This window comes from Hetaerina americana, unplaced genomic scaffold (assembly GCF_022747635.1).
Source record: "Hetaerina americana unplaced genomic scaffold, ioHetAmer1.1.p SCAF_53, whole genome shotgun sequence".
Taxonomy (NCBI): Eukaryota; Metazoa; Arthropoda; class Insecta; order Odonata; family Calopterygidae; genus Hetaerina; species Hetaerina americana.
Window position 1 is genome coordinate 172,131 of NW_027287128.1, and position 23,083 is coordinate 195,213.

Sequence of the window (23,083 nt, forward strand, 5' to 3'; positions counted from 1 at the left end):
AGAACTTTCTCATCACAATACCGTGCAATTTCAAAAATATATGCATTGAATTTTTTAAAGTACCTTTGTACATTTAGATAATCATGTAATAGCTTCAATTCAATCTCGTTCCATTGAAATAGCCAAAATAATAAATTATATAAAGAAAAGCTATATTGCGCAATTGAAAAAACTATTTATTTACTTTTTTAAGCATTTTAGTCGGCTTATGCCAAACCGCTAAATCGGTCAAAATAATTCTATCCGCCTTAAGATGCAAAAGAGTTTTAAAATATTATTAACATATCATTATTAAATTAAGGTCTGTTGCGAATGAATCATTGTTCTCTTTTAATCCAATAATCATCATTTAATTTTTAATGCAATATTTACCTATTGAATTGTACCGAGAGGCATAGGATCTACGTAAGATACAATCGGATATTTCCCAACCTGATGCTTAGATAATTAAGAATAATGAATGTGCACGGGGAATTTGTATGGATCTTCAAATTAAATGCTAAAATTAAAACCCATAAGCATTTAATTTTATCTTAATGCGCGCGATCATGAGCTTTTTAAAACGCGTCAATTTTTAAGTTGGCCCTGGATTATCAGTGCACTCTGAAAGAAGGGAAATGGCTACTTTTTTAGGACTTTGTGCATACTAGTTACCGGCAATGAATCTCATCCTTCGTAAAAACAGACATTCGACTTCTTTTAAACATATATCTCTACCCGCTATTCCACGTAAGCAAGTAAGTTCCCATCACATTAAATTCATTTTGCTGCAAATAATTTATGTAATTAATTATAACCTTCATCACACTTTTTCAAAAATTGGTGAAGAGATTTATTTTAAAAGTATGTTTTTGGTTATCATCCATAAAGACGACCATAACTCGTAATTATTCTTGATGACCTGTATTGTTTGAGTATTACTTTTTTAACTTTTTTAGCAAATTCATCTGAATTTCTTCTTGAAAGTGATAATCTAGATGAGATAAATATACCTACGTGATGTTTTGTACGGTAATTATGATGTGCTATACAAGTATATGCTTCTTGCATACGCTTAAAATATATCGTTTTTATTTTTCACATATTTATTTACCTATACTTCATCATTCATGCTACCAGAAGAGTATCCCAAAAAAAGTACATGGATAACTCTTTCGGAAGGAAATGGGAGTACGCTATATGGTTATAGTCTACCAATGGGTATTCTGAACTTAACCAGCAATTGAAACTCATCAGTGAGGACCTGGCTCCGAAACCAGTAGACATGACCGTTGGCGACAGCAAACGATATAATGTTAGCCTTTGGTATTAATCTATAGGCCGTAAATCCATGAGACGGGATTGATTCCCTGGACCATATATTGGCGTTCAGCTGCAGCATTACTTCAGGGTGTATCGGTTTGCCTATATCTTCTACGAACGTCAAGCGCAGTGGCGCACAAACACAAGAGCTTTCACTGCCTCTACTATATGATAAGCGGTTTGGCCCAATATGGCATTAAGAATACTTACGCACGCGTAAGGTTTTCTGAGATATATTTCCTGGCTTTCAATCGGGTTTCTTTTTCTGTCAAAGATTAAGATAATTCCCATGATTTCAGAGGTAATTGCCAGATGCATATACAAATTGGTAAATATTTAAAGGAATCGGACGACGTAGCGTAAATCACTTCTCTAAATAGTTTTTCATGGCTACCTCCAGAAGTACTAAATCGTGGATTATCTTGTGACTGAAATATTCAAGGTTGTCCAGTATATGTGCCAAATCTTTTGGATGGCGCTATTTTGGCGATCCGTTCCTTGTTCTCGGAGTCGAGGAGGAAAGGCTAAAGGATGCCACGAGAGCACAAGGCGACCCTTCGGTATTTCCTCCATGCTAATCCCCCACGCCCTTCTCACCTCCGCACGCCAAGCCATCCGTCCGTCTTCTTTCCTTTTATGCTTATCACCACACATACCTCGCCCAGAGGGTGTGACGACGATGGCATGAATATTGATGACGTGAAAGCTCCAACAGGCACTCTCGCCCGTTCCCTTCCCTTTAAACAGGTCGTTTTCTTCGTCCGTGTCCATCCGTGGGACCCAGAAACACGGGGAGACCCTCCAATCCCGCCCCACTCCCCGTCCGTCCGTCCTTCCTTCCGTCCTCATCCGACCTTCCTGCCATTATTCCACTCCGTCCTTTCCCTTTTCTCTCCACCCTTCACCCCCGTGGATGTGAGATTTTTGAACCTCAGTATCGCCGCAAAAGGGGCGATACATCGGCGTGGTAACGCGAGGCAAAGCCCCTAGCGATGCCACATTTCTTTTACCGCATCGCATTCCTTGTTGACGCTTCGCGTTGCTTGTTACGTTGCGACGATTATTTTTCAAGCACTTAGCTTTAAACTCCCATTTCCCACATATCTGGGAGATAAAGATGAGTATTGCTAAAGTTGGGATGATATCGTAACTTAGTTAACTTTCACAGCGTTCATTGAGTAGCACGACAAACGTTCAAACATGAACTGAACTTCATCCTCATGTGTGACACAAAGTTAAACGTTCAAACGTTGAAACACGAGTGTTACTGCTCAATGAATGCTATAAAAGTTTACAAAGTTGTAATATCCTTCACCCTGAAGATGTCATTTCACCAAGTTAAAGCTTCAACAGTTAACTGTATAATGGGCAAAGTGTCACTTTATTCCGTAAAACCTCTCTATGTATACCTACTCGTCAGGTCCACAGCCTTGTCATATCGACATTCAAAATGGTTGGCATCTGGTAGGTAGTATACAAATACTAATTCACTGAAGCTCGTATTGTCGCATTGCTTAAGGTTAAAGAGTGAGTACACGTTTCCATGCAATGGGATTAATCGATCTGCTCGGCGACCGGACGTCGCAACACGATATCGAAAGAATTTATCACACTATATATATATATATATATATATATATATATATATATATATATATATATATATATATATATATATATATACACAGTAATACCGCACAGCCCCATCCCCGTCTGTATTTCCTCCTCCCTTTTCTTCTCTTTTTCCCTTGTTTTCCGCAACCCCCACCTTCCCTTCGTGTTCAAGGTCGAGACTTTTTATATAGTATACTCTCTTCCACCGCCCGACGTCTCACAGACCTTCTCTCCGGTACGCTTCCGATTATCTCGTCTCGTGCCATATATTTTAGCTCTTCGAGAGAATATGCGGCAAGGGACAAAAGTTATTTTTTTTCCATAACACGTTATTTTACGGTAGGGAAAGGGTGCGGATGCCCCAAGTGAAATATGAGCATGGGATTCTGATATTTTTTGGAAAATTTGTTCAGTCGATTGAGGTCGTGCTGTACGTTAATGCTAAACGTTTTCCCAAGATAAAAAATCAAGCTATATCATTCGCGCATTTTGAAGGGACCGAATTCGAAACTATTGATTTTGACAGTGAGCGCAAAGCACAACAAGCGAAATAAAATAAATGGAAAACCGATTGGAATGTGGAATATGCTCGCGTTGATATGTGTTAAACCACAATTCAAAACTTGAAATTGTGAATTAAAGGGCATTGGAAACAATGCATGACTCCATAGCTGAAATATAACGATGCTCAAGTAGACGAAAATAATTTTACTTAAATAATATTAAATCAATTAAATAAAAAATGTAAGGAATAGAAGAATGTTTAATTTACATATTTATGGAGTTAATGATGTAATAAAGCCAGCCATTTTGGTAGTTTTTGTCTCCTAACAAGCTTAAATATTCTTTAAATCTACGACACTTAAGGGTATTCTCATACACAAAATATTTCCGTTACACATACCTTGGATCCAACGTGCATGTCAAATCTTCCTTGTTTTATTCTCGTCTCCATTCGCGCACCCTCTCTTTCTGTGTGCACCACTTATCATTTATCTTCCTAAGGGAATGTTCCCCGTTAAAAGAATGACTTCGTGAGCGCCACAGTTTAGATTGTAATACATCCGTACTAACGGCTAACGAGTATGCTGCATTGAATGTGAGTTGAAGTCTCGTTGTGATTTGATAGTCATCATTTCCGTTCTCGGTGACATTCTTTCGGGGACTCTAAATTCACGCGTTACGCGATGGCGTCAATTTGTCCTTGTCAAGGCTCCGCGATCTACGTAAACATCATTACATTATTTACCCCATTCCCCGGGACTTCACTTTGTCGATTTCTCCAACTCACTCCCGCTTTCTTCCCCGTGGGCCTTTAACGCGGCAATATCTCTCGATTCCTCCTCTCATTACTCAAACTTCCCTCCTCAAAACGGGCTCTTCCCAACTCCCCTCCGTCACGAGATGTTTTCCCACTCCACAGAGTTCCCATTCTCCTCTCTCCATCTCCCTACCCCAGCCCTCTCCGTCCTCCTCGACGCCCTGTGCCGCTTCCCCATACCTACGCCCAACCCTCCCTCAGTCCTATTTATCCTCTCACCCCTACCTGACTGTCCCTTACCTCGCCGCGCCTCGTTGGTCCACTCCCCTCCTCCCTGAGGTCGCATTTTCCTTCTCCCGAAACCCTCTTTTGCGACACTTTACACGCTTTCCTTCTTTCTCTCTTTCTTCCCCGTCACTCTCTCCTCCCCGCCCGGCACAGCCGCACCCCTTTACCCTCCCGGACTGCACCGCAAAGCTAGGTGGTTCCCCTCCCCCACCCCCCCGCGCTCCCTTAGGGTGTGTCCGGGGGAGATGGGGTCGGTGGGGTGGAAATTGGAGAGCTGGATGTCTGAGTTGTCGGCTCGAGAGGTATGCAAAGAGAGGGTGGCGAGCACAAGGCTTGCGGTACGGGTTTTTGAACACCTCCTCAATCCAGGAGTGGGGAAGTAAATCGATTTACCCGTTGCACGATTGGCTTGTTCGTCACTATCGGCAAGGTGGACATTTTCGATCGAACATGTTAAAAAGAAGGGAAATAAATACCGAACCAATAACCGGTCGAAAATCACAATCCAGGACTTCAATGCGTCCTCAGTCCAATGTGCCAGGATCCAAGCTAATATCAAATAGATCGGAGTTATACGTACTTAGGCTGATATATACTTAATTTCTAAAGACGTGAGATGTAGTAATAGAATGTAATATATGTATTTGAATACCATCTTTATACTAGATAATTCTAACAAACTAAGAGGAATAAGTTCATGAGATATTATATTCAATTTCTATAGCACACTCGCACAAGATTTCTTCGTCATCTGTCCTCCCTTTTACAAACATATCTAATTTTTAAGTCCCGGTCAAGGAAATGTTTTTGCACTTGCGATCTGCTCGATTCCGCCTTCTCCACCTGTCGTGTTTCGTTCTTTATATGTGTTCCTATACATTTATGTATGCATATATATATATATATATATATATATATATATATATATATATATATATATATATTGCGTTTGGTTCAGAAAAATAAAAGAATTTATAAGAGGCAAGGGAGAAAGTTTCAGTTCCCAAAACAAATAACCCATTTAGGAGTGTAGAAGTGTACCAAACTGTACGCTCACATTTTTCAGAAAGCTGGAAACGGAAAGGAAAAGTTTGTGGAAAATATTTTTCTCTTTGTAAGCAGGGATAGTCTAAGGCAAATTTTAGTAAAGAAGAATCGTAAGGGAAGAGCGTATGCGAGAATAAGCTTAAGGGAACTAAAAGGAAATGACATAGAGACGTATTTATGTAGATTGCCGAAATTTCAGCAGGGAGAGTGAAAGATGTGAAGCTAGGATAGGGTTTCTCGTAGAGGAAACATACATGTAATATCAAGGGGGTGCCCCGAAAATAAGAAGGGAATAAAAAGAAAGTTAGAGAAAATAATGGAAATTGGATGGGTGTTGCAACTTCAATGAATCTGAATTTACGTTCTCCATGTAGAAAACGTAACTAGCACAAGTTAAAGGAATAGAGTAGGAATCAAGGCAGCTGCATAGCCATGTGCACCAAATGAGGACTAGCAAAACAAGAAGACAATAAAATCGTGCCAAAAGGCACTCGTCCAGTAATAATTTAAATAAAAATATCGTGTGTATCTGAAGATCTTATCCTTTTTCCGCCGTTTTTCAATAATGCACTGGTGAAAATGGCTTTAAAATTGTTTTTTTTCCGAATATTATTTTACTCAGAACATGATACACCCTGAAATGTGCCAATTACAACGGAGCAGTTAGCCGCAGTTCACTGTCGCAATGTCACATTTTTCTGTTATCTTCTGAATATCGTTGGTTGTAGAGAATTGGTTAAGTGCATCACATTTTATCCAACAAATTTTATTATTACATGCGCCTAATAACTTTTTGATTTTCATTAACACTTAAATAGATTTTTAAACATTCTGCTACCATCGTATCCGACATCCATTGTAATCTATACCTATGAAAATATTCATAATCCAAGCATCCATAGATTCGTAGCTAATCTATTCCATAACCAAACCGTAAAGGGATATTTTGCCATTATAATATTTTATTGATATAAATTGGCCAACACGAGATGAAAAGTTTTGTTCATTTAAATTTAACTTTTTAAAAGGCCTTCCAATAACTTTCCCCAACGTATCTCAGGAATAGAGTATGTGTACACACGCACACACATTCAAACACGAAACCCCGCCATATGGCGAACAAATATTCATTCATATGGAAATAGATATAAAGAAAAGGGATAGGAACACACACACACACAAAATATATGTATGTGTATATGTATATGTATATGTATATGTATATATATATATATATATATATATATATATATATATATATATACATATATACATATATATACACGTAGACTGGAGGCTTTTGAAATGTGGGTGTGGAGAAGAATGGAGAAGGTGAAATGGACAGAGAAGAAAACAAATGAGGAAGTACTTGGTATGGTGGGCGAAGAGAGGGGTTTGTTGGGAGCAATCCTATGGAGGCAGGAAAAGTGGCTGAAGGGGGTATTGACCGGCAGCGGGATGTTGAAAACTGTAATTGAGGGGAGAATGTTAGGCAAACGAGGAAAGGGAAGGAACAGGATAGGGATGTTGGACGGGATGAAGGGAGGAAGAAAGTACTTAGAGATGAAGAGGGACCTGATATAGAGTAGGATGATGGATTTTTTGTTTTGTTAGGAATAATAAAATGCTTGTTTGGTAGTTGTGTCCATCCAAAAACCTACCTTAACCGGTAGATTACCTTAAAAAAAAAAAAAAAAAAATATATATATATATATATATATATATATATATATATATACACACAGTAATCAACCCGGAGGGCGGTATGATAGGTGATGTTAGAGTTCACCCAGTACCAAGTCCAACGACGCGTGACATTCCCATATTAGGGTAGAGGAGCCAGTTCTTTTCCCTGTGCCTGGTTACAGTTTCCCAGTAAGATCTGGTACCCGAAAAATCACACCGCTTGGGTGGTGCTGAAGGTGCCCAGAGAGGCCCTATGAATTGAACCCGGTCAGTAGTCCCACGCGCAACCCCTGGACTTTCGCTTACCCCATATAATATATATATATATATATATATATATATATATATATATATATATATATATATATATATATATATATAATATGAAGCTTTAAAATACGTAAACAGTATGTGGTAAATACATGAATAGTGTATAAGCATATGAATTTTTAGAAAAACATTAGAAACTTAATGTTATGAAAAGATCACCATATCTATGAAATACGGAATTTACACCCGCGGATGGATTGTACTTCTATTCTGATAAAAATTTATTCTTTGATCCCCAGTTAAATATTACGCAGAGAAGCCATCAGCATTGCGTCCTTAAGTTTTCGAAGAGGATAGCGTTGGCCTGTTGGAGAGGTGAATGAGTCGTTCACTATTGCCTCTGTATTTGACTGTCTAGCTCGCGTATAGATAAGAACCGCCGTGGTGTGGGTCCGACCATGGAATGTTATCGACCCTCTTACTCGGCCACCAAATCACGCTTAGCGCCAGAGGGCACTTGAGCTTGGATTACACGATTAGAAGCGTAGCCATATGCAGTTTAATGCAAAAGTACTGCAAGATGGTGACCGATGGAGTACCAAAATCACCCCAAAAGCCCAAGAAGAATAGGCCCACTACCTATAAATGTCGGAATTTACGCAATTTTTCTATTCTCAACATCGCTACTATACTTTTTATCAGAAAAATTAATTCATTTTTCACTTTGCATAATCACTGATGATATCTGTACTTTTTTACCGATAAAACATATTTCTGTAAATGGCAGAGAGGGTGGAAACTTAAGTTTAAGTTTTGCCTAAATAGGATTATTGGAACATTTATTTCATAGGCCGGGATTACAATTTGATGCGTCATAGGCTCCAGAAGACATTTTCCGCAAGGGTTACAAGGGGGAAAAATTAAAAATATAAGAAACTGATGAATTATATATATCCATTAATCTGCTCCTAGTATACACCTATCAAAGAACAAAGAATAAGTTTTGTTTGATCGTATCATGCATGGCATACTTGATATTTCCGCCTGATGGTGAATATTTTACTGAAACTTGATTTCAAAAGCATTTTAGGCAAAAATATTACCTTGTTGTTTTTTTACTTATTGAATTTAATTCATAGAAACTCTTAAGTATATTTCTTTACCTAAGTAATCCATAAAGACCGCGTCTTCATTTTATTTCTCCACGTTGAAAATTAAGCACCAAGCTGCATTGATTTCAGGCTCCTGTTAAATTTTTCAAAATATGATAACTGAATATTAAACTATTAAATTTTATTGATGTTATTTAAGATAATATCTTCTATGTGTTAATTAAATGCCGTACTAATACGTATTTATTTAGTAGTCGTGCCGAGATTTATGGCATAAAATCGTTCGTAAATTACCTTTTTAATTTAAGTTGTATTTTTCAATTGTATCTACTCAGTTAAATTTATTTCTAAATCCAAGGATAACCTTTGGAACTATCAAACCGCTATGCTAATCATAAAATAGCATTCACCAAGGCTAGGGGGTTGATAAGATCATTAGGATTTGTTTTTATTCCGATTTTAGGATCATTTTTTTTTTATTCCGATTCCAATATTCCAGCATTTTACAATTTTTCAGGAAGGTTAATGGCATGCATGAAAATTTCAAGCCAGCACATTGCCTGCTTACCACCGAGAAAGCAACAGAGTTGGAATAGTAAATACACTATTTATTGAATAAAAATAAAATTTATCCTTTATTTAGGAATTTTCCTTTAAATCGTGTATTTCCTTGAAACATTCAATTAGCATATTTATTTAGTTTTGTCTCATTTTCTCGTTCACAGAATTCGTATAAAAACCTCCGTTTAATTTCTAAGTGACGTGGAAAATACAGTTGTTTCATTTTTAAAGGACATAGCTCACAAAATATATGACAAATATTTTGATCAAATTTTAAATTTTGTATAAAAACAAAATACAGAGTAAATGGAAATTTTAAGAAGACTTTTGCTATTAAAGAAAATCCCCGGCTGTACCACTAAATATTTATCCAATTTTTAATGCATGGTAGACTGAACCACATTAAATGGAAATTTTAGAAGAAAAAATGTGAATTCAAACATTCTTTTCCCAGGAATATAAAGATTATTCCATTTTACTGTTTAGGATTAAATGCAAGTACGTAATGGAATCAAAACATGAATAAAATTGAGAACGAACGCAGTGTCAACAGAGAATACTTGGAAAATATGCGGCGATTAACCCATAGGTTTTGGGATTCAGATCCTGTTTCTGGGGCATGAATGTCAAGTGACCCCTGTACAGAGGTTATATTTGTGGTACAAAATGTCCTCAACTGTCGTAAAACCTTATAAAGCCAATTACGGTCGGTATTACTAGCACAGGCACGATGGAGAAAGTTTACTCTTGCTGAGAGAAAAGAAATTTAAGGTGGTTGAAATTCAAAATTATTTATAAAATAAATTCAAATGCTCACGTAGAGATCTCAAATGCTTAAAGGTAGTAAAAAGAGAATATTAGGGGTTAAAAGAAAAAGAAAGACCGAGAGAGTGAGAAAGTGTAAGAATGAGCTAAGCGGCGTATTAATTAAGGAACGAGAAATATTTAAAATGTTCCACAATAAAGACCGTTCTAATGGCATTTATTTTTGTCTTCTGTTCATTAATCCTCTTACAGTATAATTCCCTTGTTTCCATCCACTGTCTCAAGAAAACCTACCACTTCACTCTTGCTCAATTGAATCACGAAATTTTATTATATGGGACAATGTTAGGTATGCATTTGTAAGCTAAGAATAAAATAATTGAATATGGGAGAATGGAGGTTAAAGCTGCCTCGGAAGTGGGAGACATCTAAGAGGATTCAGAAAATTGTTATTTTGCTTTAGGATTAGGTATACAGAGGAAAGATTGTTTCAAGCAGAGTTATTTCATAAAAAAAAAGAAAATCCCATTTTCTTTAAATATATGAGGCCGTGGGTAAGAGGGAAAAAACAGCCCAAGGGATTGAATGGGATTATGGCAGTGAGGCTAAAATAACATTGGCGATTTTGGTTTCTCTGAAGGACGTTTCTCATATTATGTTACGCAGAGAAAGTTGCTTAACTTTTCCTTTTCTTGTTATTACGTTGTATATTCAAAATGAAGTTGCCTTTTTAGTTGAACGTACAGACATCTCAAAATCTCTGGTCCTAGTTAGCATCTTTAATTTTATTCCTAAATATAAATGTACCGTGATTATTTCATTCAGTCATCTTACTAAACTCCAAAGCCATTTTTCTAGATCGTTTAATTACTCAAAGTAGCAAAAACACTTGAATGTTTAATTCACCTTTTTCTAATCTATACTGTTTAAATTGACTAAATTTAATTGATTAAAATTTACTTTTTATGATTAAATTAAGCTCCGAATTCATGTCCACCCGAAATGTGTTGCCTTTCAAGTATTATTTCATCAACTTGCTCTTTACGTCCTCGGTTTCTTTTACTTAATGAATTCGCCAAAAATACTGAATAACGGCATGATTTTTTTTGGCGTTTGTATTAACCTATTTTTTTAATAAGATCAGTACAATTTTTATCATTACAATGATATCGGGTTTAACCTTGTGAACATTTATATTAAGGTCTAAGAAAATCTTTGTAAAATCCACAAAAATTTTATAAATGCAATACTACTGGTTTCATTACTTAGGTGACATTTTCAGGGACGGGTAGTACTTTGTAAATAACATTTTGTGAATTTTGCAAATTTTGTCTTATTCCTCATAATTTTTATTAATTTTCTATCAATTCCGTGACCACTTCTGCCACTAATAACGTCCTAAATTGAGGTAATTCCAACCATTGCACAAGAGTTTACGCAATTATCAGACGTGTGAAAATCTGAAATGACACAATGATCTTGTTATGGACCCAATTTGAAATAAGGTGAATTCAACCAAAAAAAGGCATTTTTGCGGCTACTATTCACTGATTAGCCCGCTACGCCAATTAAATTATCTTATATTAATTTCACTTGTTCACACCTTTTGGTATTGGTAGTATCCTAGTGCCGGCAAATAAAATTTTTCATTAGATAATGTCGTGTTATGTATGTATTAAAGCCGTGAGGCTCGTTATTCATCCTTTTTTTAATTGTAATACAAGAAATCTCTTATTTTTCCCAGACATAGCGGGTACAGTCCAACGATCAACTCTTACGAAAAAGTAATTGCCATTTGAGCTGAAATCTGAGTTGAAAACGATTGCAACAGTTTTGTTACCGAGATTTTTTACCTTTAAGCTGCCACGTACCAATAGACGACGGCCGTCGAAAGCAGGTTGCTACGGGCGATGTTGTGAACTCACCTGTCCCATCAGCGTGCTCTGGAACAACGGATGGGCGTTCGGTGGGACCGTCTGCCAGCACCCCGGCCTCGAATCCCCCGGTGGCCCCCTCCTCTTCCTCGGCGGTAGATTCGGCAGCGGTGACCGCTGATATGCCGAGTGGTCGTTCCGAGGAGGCGGGGGAAAAATCTGCGGGGGCGCAGACGGGAGCGGCCAGGCAGTGTACGAGGAGGAGGGGAATGAGTGGGTTGACGGTGTGTTGACGGGGGTGAGCCATAGCGGTCTAGCCGGACTCTGCCAATCGGGGACAATGCGATTGCCGTTGGGCCGCGGTCATCATTGGCCTGATGGCCGCCGAGTACGGGAACTGTAAAATAGAATGAACGCATGGTTGATTTCCCCGAGATACCTCAGGGTGGCAAGATTAATTCGATTTAAACGTGATGCATAGATCATAAATCGGTCTCAGTCGCCACAATGCCTATATGTATTCAAATATACTATATACGTATGTATGTACGGTGATATATGCATATAAATATATATATATATATATATTTAAAAAAAAAATATATATATATATACATATATATAATGTATATATATATATAAAATGTATTAATATAGGTATATACGGAGGTATTGTGGCGACTAAGACCGATTTATGATCTATGATTCACGTATCACGTCTCAAATGATATACGAGTATATATGTATATATATATATATATATATATATATATATTTATATTTATATATATATATATATATATTTATATATATATATATTTATATATTTATATATATTTATATATATATTTATATATTTATATATATTTATATATTTATATTTATATATATATATATATATCATGTAAATCAAGTTAGGACCAACGCACAAACACAGAAACACGAAAATGAAACACAAGTTTTCCTATTTTCGGTGGTCAAGCCTCCTTCCTCAAGGATGAGAATCAAGGATCAACCTTGAGAAAGGTGGCTTGACCACCGAAAATTCGAAAACGTGTGAGTTTATTTTTTGCGTGTTTCTGTGTTTTTGTTTTTGTTCGCTTATGCTATGTTAATATACATTATTATTCACATCCGTGAGACTTTTTTATTAGTTTTAATTGTAGGCAAACTACATTTAGCACGGAGTAATAAATATTTTTTTAATTAATTTTTTTTCTAAAGCCTCTAGATTTTGATTAAAGACATAGTTGCACCCAAGGCGATCATAAGTATTTGGAGCTCAATATTGCGTGCAATATCTGTGCGTTAGGCAATGATCATAGAATTCATATTGATGTTGCGTGAATAATATTAATTTGTTTTGTTTATTACAAATAACTGATGAAATTACTTTTTGGAGATCGAACTGAAAAACTTTTATGCTCAGGCAAATTGAAACTCAGTATTAACCGTCACATTTCTAATAACTAACCGCAATTTGCCAAATTGTTTCAAAACCGTATGCTTAATTTTATATTTTTTAAATTCCTGAGGCAGGGAAAAATCGATTTAGGAATCTTACTCTCACATCTCCTGAGTACCACTCAAGGAATTAGATGTGTAATCATCGAATTTATTTCTGCTATAAGACCCATAACACTGACTTTCTTCTCTATTCCATTGCTTGAAGCGAACTACATTGACCCTAAAAGAACGGTTTGAAAGTCTGTCATGTGTATGCGGGTGCCAAGTTGGACTTCGGAGGATCGATGCGTCGTTTTCATACACCCCCTTAGAAAAGGTCCCTCTGCTCTAATTCCAGAAGCTGTTTCCCTACGGAGCATTGCCTATTCCTGCTTTCACGCCATCCCACCAATCAGTGTCCAATCCAGATACCGTCCCCATGTAAAGTGGACGGATATTGGCCATCATCCCTCTCAAGAGAAGTAAATGGTGTTAGGGATAGCGGAAATGATAGCTCGTCTTACATCTTGAAAAAAGGTAGTAGCCTGAATCTTGGGGTCTAATGGATATAGCTATGGCTTTGACAGTGCTGCAGTACATATTGCGACAAAAAATGCGTAAGACAAAAAGCAGTAAATACTTAGATTAGCATGAGACGTAATACAAGGGTATTCAGGGTGTAGCAACATGATAAAAAATACTTTTATTTTTAGTAGGTTATCATTAAATGAATTAACCTATATTAAAAATGATAGCATTAAAATACTGAAAAAAACCGTCCCCAATTTAAGATGAGTATGAAAAATTGGTTGCTTTTTTACGAATCAGGGCCACGTGGCATAAAGAAATTCCCATTGTAATAACTCACAAACGATAGCAGTAAGGAAAAATACCATAAGACAACTATCCAGCAGTGCATAGCACTGAAATAAATTAATAACCAGTTTTTAGGATATTATTTTTCTAATTTAATAAATTTAATTCAAAGGTAAATGAATCAGAAAATTTATCATACTTTTATGGAGGAAACTCAATCAGATGTTAGAATTAGAAAATAAAAATTGTGCAACGGTTTGCATAAATTATCTTATTTATGTCTCGGAAATCAAAAATAGATTCAGCACTCCTTAATATTTTCTGTGTGTAGACGAGAGATTTCATTTTCAAGAATAAAAAGTGATCAAGGTGACTATTGGTGTGAAAGGAATTAAGAGATTTTCCTCACCAGTTGGCTGAAATGCTTTCAAGAGATCCGGTGGATTTGATTGATTACAGTTGAAAATTAGATCTCCCCTTCCTTTTCTTACCCTTCGAACCCTTTCACAGCCGTTTAATACCATTTCCACGTTCAGTTCACGCCATTTTTTTTATATCCCCAATGAGATGGGAAATGCACATTTCAAATTCTTCCATGAATATTTTTATGCGAATCAAGTATTAATCGAATTGTGAATATGAGCTATTATGGACTGTTTGTTATTATAAGCTCACTGCGTTTCTATTCCAATTCTCACAGGATTTTTGTTTCGAAGCGAGAGTTTAAAGAGCACCTACCGCTGAAAATGGAGTTTTTATGCCACTATGGTACTACTGGAAATCAATTTGTGTATTATACTTGCTGTAATAGGTAATAAAACTAGGTAATTTAGTCTTAATAATACAATGATATCTCATCTTGAGAGTTTTCATGAAGCGGTAGATGCATTGCTGGCACAGCAATGAATATGCTAATATTTTACAGAAGGAAATAAAATATTTAAAATCAACTATAGTTCGTAAAAAAAACAATGCTTCTCGTTGGATTGAAAATTCTGTTCACCGTAATGAAATAATTTTAGCACCACATACTTCGTATTTTTCATGATGATGGTAAAAAAGAAACTTATAAAAAAGAAACTGCCATTATCAGGTGATGATGATGCGCAGCATCAAAACCATAGTCGTGAAATGTTAAATCTTTTTTGTGGAAGTGTAAAGTTTCTTTTTTACCCTCATCATGAAGGAATTCCACAAATTTAAACCTTGAGCAGTTATGTTTATCGTATTATTCATTTTAGAATCGAATTACGAGAGATGTGAGGGATAGTTAAATGAAAACTTTAGGAACAAACACGTTAGACTAGTCCGTGCACCAACAAGGTCATAACCTAACAACTGAGTGCTCCTATGAGTTGCCACTATGCAGTTCTCCTATCAAATGGATGGCAGTATCGATATGTAGCAACAGTGCTGCTACTTTTCGCGCGGACTGTGTGTTATGGCGGGTGTTCAATTTTTCTTTGACTGCCCCTTATACTTTGAAATGAATATTATGTTGTAAAATAGGATGACTTGATTCTAACTTCATTAACTCCACTGACAGACATTGGTTTTAACGATAAAAAAATGGTTAATATAATTTCTTGTAGATAGGAGAGATTTTGATTAATTTATAAATAGTTTCTCCATATACTCTCCTTATCTCGCTTTATAATTTGGTCGCGAATTGTAAGAAGGAGGGTTAATCCTTTGATACGAGTACATCCCTTCGGTATTAAGTACACTTCTATTTGTGTAAATATTTCCTGATCCGATGGTATATGTCGGGAATGGGAATATCCTAATGCTGCAAGTAATGCGAATGACAGCTTTTTAATAAGAGTCATCAAGTGCAATTCTTAATTTTTTTCGAATCTCCATGGGCTCCAACTCCTTGTTACCTAGAGCTAATTGTTCTTTCCCCGGTATTTTCCTCTAACCAAGAATCCTCCGCACGTTATTTTACCATATTCTCGAAAGTATTATTTTTTAAATATATTCCAAACGCTCATAGCCTGTTCAAAGGCATTTAAGAAACGAGAAGCAGATGTTTCCTTTGTTTTTTAGGTAAATAATTACTGAAAATATAAAATAATTTCTGTAATATAGTAAATTAATGCATAAAGAACCACTGAAATATCTGTTAAATATTATCCCTTTGAACGTTTTGTATTCCAATATAAAGGTGAGGTTACAAAATACAAATACCTAATAGAGATATCATTAGAGACATTAGTAATTTTCACGTGGTAGGTCCTGTAAGTTTTAATGTTAAAACTATTCGAAATCAATGGAAAAATCATCCCTTCCGTGATGCGTTGTAGGTTGGAAAATTATTTCAATTTTTATCAATATTTGCATGCATACTTATATAGAAAATTGGCTCCACAGTAAGATATGGAGTAGAAAACATTACATAAATATCTTCGCTTTAATTAATATATTTACAGAATCAATGATGGATAAGTCAATCTGGAAAATCTGGTGTAGCCAATATGTTACTTTATCCAATCGGTTTTTTCTGCATGGTAAAAGATAAGAAGAGCATTACAAATCAGAGGTAACTAATTGTATTAATTAGGTTAATAATTACATAGTTTTCCTTATGTCACTGAATGGCAAACTATCTCAAAGGATAGTCCCGTAACTATCCCTTAGTATCATGTTCTTAAATACGTAGTTATCTCCTTTGTTAAATGGATATTTCGTTCGCCGTACAAAGGTAATGAGTTGGCATTGACAACTGCATTACTATGATGACAATATTAAAAAAGTCAGTAGGGGAAACTTTAACCTGTCGTCATTTTAACGGTTCAGAGTCCATGTTTATTAGACGTCCTTCGTGTTTTTATGAAAAAATAATACGACGACACGCTTCAGAGAAATTTGTGCTTGATATAAAAATAGTTTTTTGATTTCTCGTTATTGTTTTTCTGATGCACCATTAATCAGTTTCCATCTTATCTTCCACTCTTTTTAAATCATTTTTGTGTTGGTGCCCCTGACCTTCACTAGTAAATGGGTGAAATAGGTACGTTTGGGTATTCACCAAAGTGTAACAAGTTCGACTATTTTTAATGAAATATTAAAAATAAAATTTCGTACTGATCAGGTTAATAATAACTATTTTTTATTATACATATATATACCTCAAACGGACACATTGGTATACTATACATCCGGAAAATAGTTACAATATCGTTGAAATAACCTCAAAACATGCCCTTCCCTTAAAATCCCGAAATAAAATATTCCAGGAAAATAGTACTTATTACCAAATATGGAGAGTGTAAAAAAGTTGAAGAGAGAAATAATTAAACTGCGTATATTTCTCATTAAAATAGAAACTTTACATTCAGCAGCCGAAGTAACAGCGAGATAGCCTCCTTCCTAAGTTGTTGGATGGTAAAAAGCTAGTCTACTTTAATTGGTTAAAATTTTTTTTGCTTCAAACGGCCTTTGATTTCCAATTATTTCTAATCGGTGAATAAATTTTCACGTTGCTGTCATCACACCAGTGGACTCACAGTGAGTTGATCACAAAGTATATTCAGCAGACGCCAGCAAACTTTAATAAGCTTATTCATTAAGTAGCATAGTTTGTCCGAAAATATTATACCACATAATCATAATTGTGGCTTGAAATACTTTTAAAAAATCGTATCCGCAAACTATCACTTGGATGAAATGAAATCGATCACAATTTCAGAACTGTATTTATTAAATATAATATTGTAGAGTTAAACGTGAAGTGAGGAAAGTATAAGATAAGTTTTAAAATGTGGATGGTCCACCGTCGGTATGAAGCAAATTGAAACTCAGCTTTGCCTCGAACTCAGACGATAAGAAATCCGAAACGATTATAAGTCTTGATGAAGAGCTCTATTGTGATTAAGATCATTGATATCATGGTCCATATTTGGTGAACCAGCCTCGGGAGATATTGAACCGAATGGATGATCTTTGGGAATTGATGCAAGGGATGGGAAAACAAAAGGCCTTGGTTAATGAAGACAATGTAAACAAATGCTAAGACGAAACCTGAATGAAAGATAATATAGGATCAAATTAAAACAAAAAAAATAGGAATAGACAGAAATAAAAAAAAAACAGGTCATGGGCGGGATCGTAAGTTTGATGAAACGATAACACATACCACAGAAGTTTGGAGGCGAGTGATGAAGGTCAAACGGTGCAAGGCGGAGGAGGGCCGAGGAGTTGCGAGTGGGTAGATGAGAGGAGATGGACCGAGAAACTGGAGCTGCACGCGGCGCGATGGAGCGGAAAAGGTTTTTCGGGAGAAAGAATTTTCCACGGCCATTTATCTCAATATGAAAATAGCCGCGTAAAATCTAGAGAGTTGGGGGGACGGGGCGCGTGTATATTTTATGCCATTAGTTAGGAGATACCTATGTGTGTGTGTGAGAGAGAGAGAGAGAGCATAAATGGGGTGGGAAAGAAAAAGGGGGGTGGGACTGTAAATTAAACTTTACATTGATTTCATTTTACCCTATCCGTTGGGAAAGGGCTAATGCACACGATGCCGAAGTTAAAAAAAAGGGGTCAGATTTATGGTGATTCACTGCGAAAGAGAGAGATACCATTTGTGCGTGGAAATCCCAGACGACGACGACGGGGCATGAGGTGGCAAAAAGAAATAACGGGTCCATAACGAAGATTAATTAACAAAGAGTCCGGTTGGCGTAAAATGAGGCTAAAGTGGATTGGATGACGGGATAGTGCGTGTAATTGCGAAAGGGGGAGGGGTAGAAGGGGAGTGAGTGGGCACGTTCGGCGAGTTTAACGGGAGGGTCCCGTAGAATAATGGAGGGGCGTTCGACCGACTCCACCCCCACCTCACCTTTTGACCAAATGAATGGCGAGGAAGGGAGATGGTGGGGGTGGGAATCGGACGATGAAGCTATAAACGGGTGAAGAAGGAATAAGGTACTCCCACTTCAATTCGCACGCCCGGGACAAAGTTTACTACGAGGAATAATTGGAGGGAAATTAAGGGGGGCGTGATGCACTTCGGAGTGCCGAATACACGGAATGAGGGTGGGGTAGGGGCCTCGAGAAATTTTCAAACTACATGTTAGTTCCGTAACGGAGATGTTTTAAAAAGGAAAGGCTGGATTCGTGTGGATTGACATTATCATGGTGAATAAAAATTAGTAAGGAGAAAGTTCTATTGCAGGAGATCACGTAGGATATGCTAAGTTTTTTTTTACTTTGATGCAGCGATGTATAAGTATGAAGATATTACTATAGAAATAGAAAAAGTAGTGAATTGGTAATGATTTTCAGAAATGATCGACAATTTTCCCAAATGGAGAACTTTTAAATATTCTCTTACCTCAGTAAAATGTTACTCTCTCCTGGGAGAGATATCATACGGCCTCTTAAAATGTCAATACAAATAATAATATCATTGTTCATGGGAATATACCAAGTATGAACAAAATGTTTTCGCTAAAATACAATTAATTTTTAAATCAACACTAGAAATTTCAAAAAATGTTACATGAATGAATCCGGTTCATTGGCAGTTATTTGCATGTTTCATATGCTTATTCATAGACGTTTTTACCGGTGACTACTTGAAGATACACCCTTGGACATTTCCATGCATCAGTTTATTTGGTAAAAGAAAAAAAGGAAAGAGGCGATAAGCCATTATGAATTCCCGGGGGCAATTTTCAAAAAAATGATGCCCGCAGTTGATTTTTTTTTATATTTCGAAAATTGCGTTCATAACGCACTCGATTGGGATTTTTCTCGGAAAGAAAATATACGAAATGCTTACGCTTTATGATTCCCGCATTAAGTATTATCGGTAGGTATTGACCACTAAAAGCAATGACTGAAATATGAGTAATGAATTACCATGTGGATGTTGGGTTTTTAACGATTAGGTAATTACACGGGAGTCTGAAAAAGATATCTTTCATGAACATAAACAATAAGTTTCTGACAGTTTCACCATGGGTAATTCGTGTAAATTACTGATTCCCAAAGAATATTTTTTAAAGTTTGTGTTTAATCAATATGCAGGCAATTTATATTGATAATTATTCTGGGGAAATTATTAGCACCTCTGTATCATGACTACATTTCCTCCCACTTTAAAAATATTTTTGATTGCCACACTTTCAGTAGGAAATTCAAATAATACAGGTAAAATGACAGCAACTTATATCTGTATAATGACAGCAACATATTCCCATATTATCAGGAGCCTGATATTCATGTAAAAGTATTTATCGCAATTTTGTTATCAACGTACTTTAATTCAGAATAAGATGCATAAGAAGTTTAGGTTAAGGTTCTTATTACCATATCATTTTCGTTGATATAAGAATTCTTAATATGGCGAGCTCCTGTATAAATGCAACAAAAATTATAAAATAAATATGCAAAAATTCCACTTACAGGTGATAACCAACAATGCATTTAATCACGAAAGACTGATGGTATCCATCATGGGTCTTTCGCTCACCGAATATAATTTAACAGGAGCCCTTATTGAAAGATAAAGGTATCATGCGTCGTTCATTTACTTTTAACATTTCTCCGCCTTCCCTAGAAAATATTTTAGGTCCCTATTAGATATGATTGTTAAGCTATATTCATGTGTTATAATTGAAAAAGTTGTCAATATAGACTTATTTAATAGAAATAATCCAATTTAAGAAGCTAAATTTTGATTAGACGAAGTTTAGTAGGCGTTATCAAAGGAATACCTTACTGATTTTTTCTGTACAAACCATTCAACGGATCGAAACGAGAAACAGTGTGCCATCTGACGACTAAAACGAGAGGTGTTGTGTTTGTTTACGTCGAGTCGTTAAGCAGCAGCTGCGGTACGTGTCTTAACCTGTTCCTCGCCACGTGCAACGGCAGCAATGAAGGAGCTAGAGGAACAGCGTGTGTGCGTGAAATTTTGTTTCAAACTTGGCAAAAGTGCTACGGAGACATTTGGAATGATTCAGCAAGCCTTTGTTAATGAAGCTAAGAGTCTAAGCCAGTGTTTTGAGCGGTACAGTCGTTTTAAGTCGGGCAGAACCTTGACAGATGAAGATTCGCGAACGGGGCGGCCATCCACTTCGACAGACACCAACCATGACAATTTGGTGAGCGATTTGGTGCGGGCAAATCAGCGTCTAACTGTTAGAGAATGCTGAGGCAGTGAACATTAGCTTTGGATCCTGTCAGATAATTTTGACAGACATTTTAATAGAAAACGCGCAACAGATATCTCACGGCTCACACGGCGCTGATCGTGACAGAGTTTTTCGCCAGAACCGGAACTTCCGTGACCTCTCCATACTCTCCATCAGACTTTTTTTTGTTTCCAAAGTTAAAATCGATCTCTAAAGGGTACTGATTCGGTTCTATTGCGGACATTAAAACTAATTACCCGGTGGACCTGAAGAGGATCCGTAAGGCGGCTTACCAGGCAGGGTTCGAGAGCTGGAGGAAATTTTGGCAAAGGTATGTCGTCAGCCAAGGCATGTACTTTGAGGATGACAAGTTCGAATAAGGTGTATCTGTTGAAATAAACAAGTTATAAAATCAGTCCAGTCTTTCTTTGATCACACCTTCTAATTTGAAAATACATTTAAAAAACCTCGAAGTCTCCAATTGCATGAGGTAATAAAAACATCTGCATTGAAATAAAATTTATCATCAAAGTATTTAATTACGACGCTTTTAATCTTTGAGGGCTGATTTAGGCACGATTACCTCTAGCAAAGTGGCAAAAATTGTCAAGAGTATGGCAACGCAAATCAGCTGAAGATATGGCTCTAGCATTTGCCGTACATTTATATCAAGAAAAGAATAACTTTACAAAATCTTTTGTTGAGAGGTCAAAATTGTAAGAAACCTTGGTACATAATCGACGTCGAGATAAAATTATTGAATGACCCTTACAGGAAGCTTTGGTTGCCGTGCATTAACTAAGTTGCGAATATATCTCTTTATTACTTTTGTAGTCACAAAGTAAAAGTCTGAAACTCTCTAATATTGTTAATAAGGATTTTTAATATTTTTATTGAGATAAAAGCATTTCAATTAAACCGAATAGCTAAAGGTAAAATCAAAAACTGATTTAAATTTGGCCAAAAAAAATAGGAAAATCCCTTTGCGCTGTATCTGCAACTCTCTCGGATTCCGCAGACAAAGTAGGAAAGGATATTCCACGAGCATACTTTCCCTTTCTATTGAGGACGTGTTTTCAGAAGACAACATGGTCGGCATCTTCTTTGTTCGCCCTTTCACGCTTAGCAAATAAAACACGCGACACCTTTGCTCGTTCAAAGGTGCTCGTATCCCACCACTTCCAATGCCTAACTATAAAACGCAACACCGTCGAATTGCAACAAATAAAACTTTCTCGCTTTAAGCTCATGGCTAAAATATATCTTCTCCCTCTAATTAAAGGCTAAATGCCAGTATTTCCACATATAGCGTGAATATCAACCCCTGCTTAATGTAAAAATGAATTCAACCGAATATTTTCCTGAAGGAATACTTTCATAGGTTCACTAATCTATTTCATAGATGTGCAATCAAGTGTAGTCAGGACGGATGAAAATAAATATAGAATGCACTATTGAGTCACAAGTTTGCAACTTATTACCACATATTATAGAAGTTTTACCGAATCTCGACAAAAATAACCACTTTGCATCGGTTAAAGCACTAGTTAAGGAAATCAGATACAATCAACGAAGCCAACATAGACCAATCTGCATATGAATGAGCGAAATTTAAGTAGACAGTATATTACTTGTAAAATACTACCCAAGATCTCATAGGTTAAATCCAGAATATCTTCCCTCTTTTCGAAAGCCATTCGGGCTTTATATATATTCGGCTGTTAAAAAAACCCATTAATCGGGCTTATTTTTTTGCTGTAAAACAAATAACTGAATCTGGAATGTAATGTAAGTGTTCTGAAGTAATCGCGTGTAAGATACTCAATAGAATATTTGCACTTCTATTTGTTTCATTTATCATTCAGATTATAATGGCATTTTTATAGCACTTAAATG

At 36.3% G+C, this 23,083-nt stretch overlaps 1 protein-coding gene across 1 annotated transcript in view; it reads right to left on the reverse strand.

The window, feature by feature from the left end:
* Nucleotides 1–21,481, reverse strand: part of LOC139694728 (limbic system-associated membrane protein-like) — an 84,149-nt gene extending 62,668 nt beyond the window's left edge. Inside the window, exons 1-2 of the mRNA XM_071593227.1 lie at nucleotides 21,445–21,481; nucleotides 11,832–12,177 (exon numbers count right to left, since the gene is read on the reverse strand). Of these exons, the coding sequence (XP_071449328.1) occupies nucleotides 11,832–12,087 (256 nt within the window). The 5' untranslated portion in view covers nucleotides 12,088–12,177; nucleotides 21,445–21,481. The remainder of the gene's footprint in view (nucleotides 1–11,831; nucleotides 12,178–21,444) is intronic.
* Between the last annotated feature and the right edge of the window lie 1,602 nt (nucleotides 21,482–23,083).